The sequence below is a fragment of the Salvia splendens genome, chromosome 3 (genome assembly GCF_004379255.2).
Source record: "Salvia splendens isolate huo1 chromosome 3, SspV2, whole genome shotgun sequence".
Classification (NCBI taxonomy): Eukaryota; Viridiplantae; Streptophyta; class Magnoliopsida; order Lamiales; family Lamiaceae; genus Salvia; species Salvia splendens.
This window is the reverse complement of record NC_056034.1, coordinates 15,188,326-15,198,947: the sequence shown is the minus strand read 5'-3', so window position 1 is coordinate 15,198,947 and position 10,622 is coordinate 15,188,326. Positions and strand designations below refer to the sequence as shown.

General features: G+C 36.9%; 1 protein-coding gene across 1 annotated transcript; it reads right to left on the bottom strand.

The window, feature by feature from the left end:
- Positions 1-4,160: 4,160 nt before the first annotated feature.
- LOC121797194 (COP9 signalosome complex subunit 1-like) lies at positions 4,161-7,443 on the bottom strand. Its single transcript, XM_042195940.1, has 6 exons — positions 6,897-7,443; positions 6,134-6,454; positions 5,605-5,721; positions 5,414-5,499; positions 4,807-5,041; positions 4,161-4,740 (listed from the first exon to the last, which is right to left on the bottom strand). The coding sequence occupies exons 1-6, from the start codon at positions 7,296-7,298 to the stop codon at positions 4,564-4,566; spliced, it is 1,338 nt and encodes a 445-aa protein (XP_042051874.1). The 5' UTR covers positions 7,299-7,443; the 3' UTR covers positions 4,161-4,563.
- Positions 7,444-10,622: the final 3,179 nt, after the last annotated feature.

Genomic DNA, 10,622 nt, shown 5'->3' with positions numbered 1-10,622 from the left:
ATTTTTAGTGCTAATAAATAGTGCATCAGTTTCCAGCAGTTCCGGTGACTTTTCAGGTGGCAGGTCGTAGGGTGCAAGTCGTAGGCCTGAAAACCGGTCAGAAACCGCCGGTTTTCGGTCAGAAACCGATGGTTTCCATCAGAAAACCGTGGACTGAACCGCCGGTTTGTGGTTGAACCGCCGGTTCAGGCGGTAAACCGCCAATTTCGGCCGAATTTGAAATTTCAAAAAAAAAAATTCTTCCGATTTTACTCCTATAAATTCCCCACTTCCCACTCATTTTTACTCACCCCATTCTTGTGTTAACAAGGATTTCATTCTCAATCTCTATTTCTCTATTCTCTCCCCATTCTCTCTAATTGCTCAAGTTGTTTACTAGTTACTAGTTACTACTTACTACTATATTTGTTGTTGTGCTCGTAATTTACCACTTATTCCATACTCCATATTCAATCCATGCTACTTTCATATATCACTATGTCTTCTTCTCGTGGTGGACTGGGACGTGGTGATCGGGGCAAGGGAATTGCCTAAGATCAAAGTCCTAGTCGTCCCTCAAAATCAAGGCAACCTAGTCGTCGAGAAGTTATGGAAGAGGTTTCCCTAGTGGTGGCTGAACGCATGCAAGTAAGTAATGAAAAATTATTTTACAATTCATAATTTCATAAGATTGAGTTTTTTAATTTTTTTGTGTTCGTAATTAAACTTCAACTTATATTATATTTATAGATAGAAGAAGATCATAGGATGACCATGCTACTCGCTGAAATGCATCAAGGTGGGGGCGGGGGCGATGGTTCCCAACAAAATGACGAGTACGACGTGTCTATATCATCGGACTCGGACAACAACGATGATAGATCTCATTCTCGTATTCCGTCTAGCACCGACGGAAATGAGGAGATGCATCCCCCCCTCCACCCACTAACACGGCAAAAGCTTTGAAATCTGATATTTTTGTCAAACACTACAAGAAGGTCCCGGTGGTGATTTCAAGTCCTCATGATCCGCACTCTCAAGAAAAGACATCGGTGTTTCATGCGTATTGCAACTATTGTGATAAAGTCTACAAATTCTCGAGTGGTGGGGGATATGACACCCTCTGTCGCCATTTGGTGACAAAGCATCCGGTAGAATGCGGAACTACCTCTACCCAAACCCAACTAAACTTCCAACCCGACGGCTCGGGTTCGTCAGGTACACCTCTTTTTAAATATGATCAAATTTTTTTTCTGATGTTATGACTAGATGGGCGGCAATGAAGCATTTTTCTTTTAACGTTTATGATGACAAAAAATTTGAGGTTACTATGCAAAGTGGTTTAAACGTAGCTATCAAAAGAATAGGGCGAATGACCGTTCAACGATTTACCGTTAGGCAATGTTAGAAAAAAAGTTGAATTATCACGTTATTTAGTTAACTTGGGCCACAAAGTGAACATTTGCTCAGATGTGTGGACTGATTGTTTTAACCGTCATTCATACATGGGCATTACGGTTCACTTTGTGGACAATAGTTGGACTTTAAACAAGCATTTAATAGGTTTTAGAGAATTTGAAACTCCACACACTGCACCCGAAATTGCTTCTTTGATTATACAAGTTTTGAATGAGTTTCAATTATGCAACAAGATATTTTCTATTGGTTTTGATAATGCAACTACTAACATCGCAAGTATTAGCGATTTGATTGCGGCTTGTGCTCCGGTAATTGGAGGTAAGTATTTTCATCAAAGATGCATATGTCATATTTTAAATTTATGTCTACAAGATGCGCTTGAATTATGGCAAAAGCATGTTAGTCCTATTAGAACTGCAGTTAGATTAATCCATCAAATGCCGGCTATTGGCAAAGCATGGAAGAAATATTGTCATCAAAAGAATGTTAGATATACGAATTTTACTATGGATGTGTCTCATAGATGGAATTCGACATATGATTGTCTGAATTCTACTTTGATGCATAAAGATTCTTTATGTGATTTTTATAGAACATATTCCGTTCATGATTTATATCTTTCACATAGTTGTTGGGAACATAGCGTGGCTTTATTTAAATTGTTCAAATATTTCAAAAATGCTACTATTGAATTATCGGGTGTTTATTACTGCACTGTTGTTCGTGTTTTAGAGCATTGCATGTATATATCACTTGGTTTTAAAACTGTAATGAAAAATGCTTCCTCTTCACCTGAATTAATGTGTGTTTTATATTATATGATTGAAAAATGGCTTAAGTATTTCAGTGAGATTCCAACCGTGTTTTTTATTACAAAGGTATTGGATCCAAAATGGAAATTAGCAGGTACCTCTAGGATTTTAGATTTTTATTATAACAATTTGAGTTCTATTGATCTTGGCCCCCTTCAAGTAATCCAATCGATACCAGTGACGAATTTGGAGTAGACCTCTCAGAAACATTTCAAATAACCCTCCCGGACCGGTCCATTATCCAACAAACCCTCGAGTTTAACTTGCGCGCTCTCTACACCGAATATGAAACCAAATATAACACTACCCACCAAGTCAGAAGACCCCCCTCCTCCACAACATAACTATGGCTTCGAATTTCAAGCCGATTATGATAACCCCGACACACAATCCCAATTAGCCGACCTATACAGCTACAACATCGGCGGAAGGTCCTCAGGTATGGTGAGTGAATTAGATTTATATTTCGATTCACTCTTTTCCTTTGGTGATGAAGGTCATACTCCTCCCGCCCAAATCAACGTCCTTGATTGGTGGGGAACCCACGAGAAAGATTTTCCCATCCTTGCGTCAATGGCCAAGGAGATTTTTTCTGTTCCGGCTTCTACTGTCGCCGTCGAGTCCGCTTTTAGTGTTGGCTCGCGTGTGTTGGATGAATCAAGAAGTAAACTCTCGGCGAAAAATATGGAAGTCGTGATGTTACTTGATGATTGGGCCAAAGCTGACGTCCGAGAACAAGAAAATGATTGGGATGATCGTCAGGAGGGATCACAAGATGAATTCACAGGGGGATGAATCGTAGGCCAACCGTCAACCGCCGCTGGCCAAGCCAAATAGGTAAGTAAGGTAAGAGAACTATGTGGGCTTTGATTCCCTAATGCAAATGAGCATTGGGGATACGTAGGCACCTCAACTTAAATTTTAAATTTAAGTTGAGCTCAAGTCCTTTTTCCTTTATTTTTTCCCCAATTAGTTCCTACTTTAAAAATATGCAAATACAATTACATAATTGTATTTGTATATACTCTAGTCGATGAAGTAGATTTCTCTATAATTGTTGATTTCTTTAAAAATATGCAAATACAAATACAATTGTTGATTTCTCTATAATTGGGGAAACTTTTGACAATTCTACTATAATTGTTGATTGTTAGACTAAACTCAACATTTAAAGTTGAATTGCAAAAGGTGTCCTTAATTTAGTTATGTAGAAAGATCTCCTTCGCCGATTAAGAGTATATATACTTATAAGTTTTTTTATAAGAACTTCTACGTCGTTTTTGTCATTTGTAATTAGTTTCGTTGTTGACTAGTACTCTCGTTTGTATTTAAATTTTTGTTTAAGACTTCAAGACCTCAAGGTTTTTTCGATTTGTAGTTGTTGTAAACGTGTAATCTCAATAAAATTGCAACTTTCATCGTATTTTTTGAATTTTATTTACGCACATTTCATACATAAACAAATAAAAATAATGCAAAAAAATGGACGAACCGCCAAACCGGCCCGGAACCGGCGGTTCAGGCCACAAACCGGCGATTTTGAACAGCCACGTAAACCGCCGGTTTTTTGAACCGGAACCGGAACCGCCAGAACCCTTAGCGGGCCGGTTCCGGTTCATGCATATGATGAACCGGAACCGGCGGTTCCGAACCGTTGTGCAAGACATAATAATGTTATGTGATGCTTATGTATATAATTAGTCGATTAATCCTTCCATGGTAATTAATAAATATAAACTGAAATTATATTATTCACTTCACAATCATAGTCTCACCTACCAGTACTATGTTAGCTATTACAAAGTTATGCATACATCATTGTTTCATCATCTGTTCCAATAAGTAAAGAAACAGATAAATAAAGGGGTGTGAAAGAGGGAATATATGTAAAAGGTATGCATCATTGTTTCATATTCTATTCCATTAACAATAATAAGCACCGTATCACAGTAAAAACGAAGACTAACTTTTTTAATGGAAATTTCAGATTATTGTTTATATAGTAGTACCACCTAACCATGATTTAAACATTTTTGCACCAAGTAGCCCTGTAAGAAAAAGGACAAAGCACCATTTCCAGACTGAACAAGAATCTACAGGGATTACAAATCAAAGGCTCTGAACTTGAAGTTGAAAATCTTCAAGTATCATTGCGATTTGCATTTTTTTTCTGACAAGTTCCCATGGCCTTTTCATTCCCCTTTACCAAAAGCTTAACTTGATTGAAGCAATAACCAGCTACAGAAGATTCAACGCTGCCGACACTCCTCTTCCATAGCCTGCTAATCTTCCAAACTTTGAATTTTCATTCCACCAAAGTAGCAATATTTTTCATACTCGCCAAACCCCCCACTTAATGTTTCCGTGCTGCCTTAAGGTTGTAATCATGTTTGATGAGATTTGCTCTCAAAAGCATTGCTCTGAGTTCACGATCAAATTCATTGCCAGTCTGCAAGACGCGCAGGAACGTCCCATTCCTCTGATCAGCATGCCGAGCATAAAGAATCTTGTTATGGGAATCAATTCGAGCCTGCAGGATCATCCCATTAGATACATGTTATCACGAGTGTATTTACACATGGGTGCAAATGATTACCTGTATTTGGTCATTAGTGATCAGGGCTTCAAGTTCTTTCTCCAGGCCTGTAACACTTGTATTGAAAGCATTTGCCATCATATTAAGGTCTACAGATACGAACGGAAGTGTGTACTGGATCAGAGCCTTGCTGCGTATTTGCTCGTATAGAGTTTCCACATGATCATGTAAATGGATATCACGCAACAAGTTTGTCTTGAGATTTCCTAGATATTCCAGGCAAGAAGCATAATGGCTGCATAGTAAAACATACTATCTCAAGTCAATTAAGGAACTGGAGATGCAAGTTTAGGCAGATTATTCTTTCTATTTGGTTCTTTCATTATGAATCAGTACAGAGCTGGGGGATTTTTCAAAATTGATTTGTAGTAGTTAATTCTTTTAAACTTTCTGGCTCGGCTTTCTTATCAAAAGTGTTCTAGAGTGGTTAATGCCCAAGGCCAAAGGTCTCGAGTTCAAGTCCATCGTGACACAGCCTTTAACAATTTCTGTTTATTTATCCATAAAAAAGAGTGTTCTATCTACTTGTCTATGGCGGTAATCACTATGCAAGAGAATCTAGTATATAGTTCTCATAGCGTGAAGTGAACAACATAAACTCAGTTACCTGGTATGGAAATCATTAATGAGTTCCCTTATCTCAGGTACCAATTCTAAGAAATTTCGGAAATTAGTGTTATCGATGACTTTGCTCTGGAAAATTGAAACAATTCAAAGGTAAGAATTTACATGGTCATAAAATCCCTGAATCATAGAAAATGAACATTTAAGAACAATATAAACAAGGTAAGAGTTTGCCTTCAGTTCTGAACGGTCAAAGCTTGCGAGTGCACAGAGACTGCCATATGTTGCAACATCTTGGGGTGAAATTACTTCAGTGTAGTTGTTCCCAAGTTCTGGGCCAACTTCCAGGAACTGCAAATATCAATAGAAAAGTCAAGGGAAAATATATGAAGCAAAGACAATAAAAATCTCACATCTCAAGCACCATAGAGGGTGTATATATCAATGAACTACAAGACCCCAAATCTTCAGTGTTAAGATATGAATTTCAACCATGCATGTATATTATATCACATTACGACCATCCATGGTATGTCTCTGTAAACTATAAAGCATTCTACCTATAAAAAGCCTGATATAGTATATTCCACCCAAAAGCATCAAAACTATAAGAGCAGTCCTATAAATGTTAAAACGTTCAGCAGCCAACACCAATTTTCTGCTCTTTCTACATGGCATGCTTAACCACAACAAACATATATTCTCTGGCCGGCAACCAGATGTAGTAGTATTACTTTATGAGGAGAGGATTTTCTAGACAAACCTTTCGAGCAGCAAGCTTATATTTTTTCCCTTCAAGGTGAGACAATCCAGCAGCACAACGCAGTTTTGCAATTGTAACAGGATCCAAGCCGTCTGCAGTTTGTTCAGCCTTGCCAACGTAACTTGTAACATGAGTAAATTGACCCATCTCAATGCTAAGCAGAATTGCATTTAGACACATATGAATTATATGCTTCGAGGTTGTGCAGTAGTCACGTGTGCGGACATAGTTTTTAAATGCTTCACCAAGCTGACCATGTGCATTGTAGAAATCCCCAAAATCATTGTACCCCATCCGAATGCTCTCTTTGATCAAATTTGTCTGCAAAAGATAGTATTAGAGTGAGGGTGCTAAGTAGAACAAGAAAAAGACAGCCAAATACTAAGCTACTAAGAGTTGGAAATTTTGAGATCATGTTTATTGGATTTTACTATCAATAGTTTCAGAAAGTCGAATATTTAAGTGTTACAACCAACATCAACCAAATTAATTGTTATCATAATTCGCACTGCATAATTTAGCAACCAATGAATCAGAAACATGCGGCAATAACAAGAGTTGGGGGAGTTTCTGCAGCCTAACACATTATTCTACAGTTCCCAAATAAAACCAGCGTTCACAACTTATGGCTTAAAATCATGGTAGACTTCACACAAGGCTATGAAATTCAACTGACATTTCAGCAGGAAACTAAAGATTAACAATAATAGTATAAAAGCAAAAATAAGAGTATAATAGAGTGTATAGAGGGGAAACACCATACCCTGTAAGCATTGAGTTCATTTTCAAGCTTATCCTTTCTCAACTCTGCCCGTCGATCCACAGCATCGGCCCAGGCATTATCCAGGCCGTAATTGGGGCCCAATCGGCCATTGATCTTCCCGACAACCTCTCTGAAGAGCTGCGTGTTCTCGCCCTTCTTGATCTCGTCGTACGCCATCCGCAGAGCCTCCAGCTCCATGGAAGGGGCGCCGCATTTATCGGCGATGAAAAGGAGGCGCGTAGTCCTCGTGCGCCCAGTGTAGAGCGCGGCGTAGGCCTCTATGTCGAGCTGCTCGCCGCTGATGATGGGGCGGTGCCGCTGCGAATCGGTTTCGTCCCGGCCATTGGCGTAGATCTCTTCGTCCCCGATAATAGCTCCTGCAGCTTCATCTTCTCCTTCCATTTTGAGAGTAGTAGCAGTACTTCGATCAGTAGGAGAAGTAATCTAGGGTTTCTGTTGATTCTCTTCTTCCCTCTTCGTTTGCGATTGCCGTTTTGAACGTGTAGAGAGTACGATACAATCTGGGCTTCGCACGTGTCATGAGTGAGCTTCTGCAATCCGGCCCGTATATATAACTATTTCAATTTGAGGGAAATTGTTCTTTTGAGCCTGAACTTTGTAAAGGTATAAATTTCAGTCCATAATATTTAAAATTATTTTTTAAAATCCATAAACTTTGATTTAATATCAGTCTATTTACTCTTTCTTCTTCGTTAAAACATTGAGAAAATATCTTCTTTGGTCCGTGAACTTTGCCAAAATATCATTTTTAGTCTGTTCTTTCATTTCTTCAGAAAGTGGGATTTTTCATAAAAATCAAAGTTCAATTTATTCATTTTTTCTGTAACTTCAAAAAATAAATAAAATAATAAATCAAGCTTTGATTTTTATAAAAATTGTAAAATTAAAATGTTAATATCAATAATAGAATCAAACTAGATTTATTAAACAAAACAAACTATACAAAACATGCATTACATGAGCGTGTTGCTCACAGATGGTACTTACATAAGTACGTAATTTACCATTTCTCATGATATAATATATCTATATATTTAATATTATTAAAAATCTATAAATACTTATTGATAAATTATATACGTAAATATTTATTTTACAAAATAATCAACATATATAATTTGTACGATATAAAAGTACTTATTTTACCACAATATAGAATTTTGTAACTAAACATAATTACCATAAAATAGAATATATAAAATTGAAAATACAATTACAGAAAATAAAAATAAAAACTGAAATTTTGTAAATAAACATAATTAGCAGAAAATAGAATATATAAAATCGAAAATACAACTACATAAAATAAAAATAAAAACTGAAATTTTGTAAATAAACATAATTAGCCGAAAATGGAATATTAATTGAAAATACAATCACAAAATATTTTGAAAACACATTCTATCTCACACCAACTGCGCCTAGTAGAGGTGGCAAATCATGTGTGTTTGAAAACACATTCTATCGGATCAACCTGTTAACGACCCAACCCAATAAGGACAAACCCGAACACGACCTGTTAAGAAAACTTTGAACCCAAACACGAGCCTTACATGTTACCCTCAAACCCGAACACGGACGAACCCGACACAAACCCATTAACGACACGAACCACATTGAGTCAGCACGACACAATAAAAACACGTACATGACACGACACTATAACAATACGACTTGATAACATGGTTAGAACCTGATAACAACTGTTCTTGATTAACAAAAGTTACAAAACCTTGACTCTGATCATTAAAAGTGTAATTAAAAACCTAAAATCTGATTACACAAAATGATAGATAAACATTAGCATCAATAGATTCCTAGCAACAAAATCCAACAAAAAAATATCATTTTTAAAATAATAAGTATAAATTAATAATATTATAATATTATTTCTTAACGTTTAACACGAACACGCTACGAAATTTTTGTGTTCTTAACGAGTCGACCGAAAAAGGACACGAAAATAATAAGCTTTGACCCAAACCAATTTTTGTGTTCTTAACGAGTCGACCGGAAAAGGACACGAAAATAATAAGCTTTGACCCAAACCCATTAATTTCGTGCGTTATCGTGTCGTGTCAAAAATTGTTAGCCCTAGGTCCAAGTGATCTAAAATAAATATTTTATTCTTCTAGTAATGATTACGGAATATATATGTATCTTCGATCTTTTCTAAAAGATCACATTTTATTCTTCATAGGGAATTAGGAATCCTCTTTTCTTAAAGATTGGTACTATATTTAACGTTATTACGGAATACTGTGTTATATATTCGCCAAAAATACAGTGATATTCTTTTGTTGTGTATTGGAGTTGAAATAGTGATTTAGATATTCAACGTGTTATTAACTGGTCAAATATATCGCTATGTCCTGTAAAAAATAGATACTCCTATATTTTATTTTTTTATATGTTGTATAAATATAATTCATTTATGTATGGTAATTTTCTTTATTACTAATATTTAATCAAAATTTTTTTTCTATCCCTTTCCTATCTTAATAATTGTATATTAAAACCCAAATTTTTATTTTTATGGAACATAGAGTAATAAAACAATAAAATAACGAGTATAATAGTGATTTTTTATATTCGTAATTATTTTGCTGATCGGGTTGAAAAGTAAACCAGCCGACTTGATTTATACTTGTAGAATTGTAGGTTATGTTCAGTTGCAGAGTTATCGCGTGTGAATGAATAACTTATTATCGTGCTTCTACGTGTTTCTACGATCATTCTCGCCCTACAACCACAGGCGTTTGTTTCTCTCTCTAGGGTTTTTGGCGGAATTGAACTGCGATTCGGTTTTATCCGGTGATTTGTAGGTTGATCGTTTGGATTCCGGTCTGCTTGGATTCATAACTGCTTCTGATTGGAACTTGAATGCTTGCCAGCATGGACTTGAATACCTTCCCTGAACCAGAAAACGATGAGGAAGATAGTGCGCAGAGTGGTGCTTCAATTGCACGCCGTGAGCGTCCCGACGACATACCATCTTATGGATATCAATCTAAAAGGTAGAGTTCCTCCAGGTTGGATAGGCTTATGGACATGAAATTGCAGGGTTTCTCATCCCTTCAAAAGTTCATTCAATGATGAAATTACACCTGGTAAAAGATACTCCTGCTCGATCAACCCAAATTTTTAAATAGAAAGATAGGCTTGGTCATTGATTTGACCAATTCAGATTGATACTATAATGCCAATGAGTTTATCAAGCATGTCAAGATTAAATGCACGGGGCGTGATTCAGTGCCTAAGAATGAGGATGTGAATACGTTTGTTTATGAGGTTCTGGATCAGCCAAGGCAACCGAAAAAGCATATTCTTGTTCATTGCACGCACTGGATACATGATCGCCCACTTACTCATGCGTGCAATGCCAGCTATGTCCGTTACTCAGGCAATCAAGACATTTTCCGACCAGGAATTTACAAACCAGACTACATTGATGCATTGTATGATTTCTATCATGAGAGAAACCAGAGGTGGTTGTTTGCCCTCCAATCCCAGAGTGGAAAAGATCTTCTGAACTTGATCACGACGGTGATGAAGGTCCTACAGCTCCTCCGGATAAGACTAATGAGACACGGGCAACACTGACTAATGATGTGGGTGCACCATCTCATGGTTGCATCATCTCCTCTTTTCGTTATTTAGGTGATAGAAATCCATAAGGTTATTGGTGATAGGAGTGGTTCATTG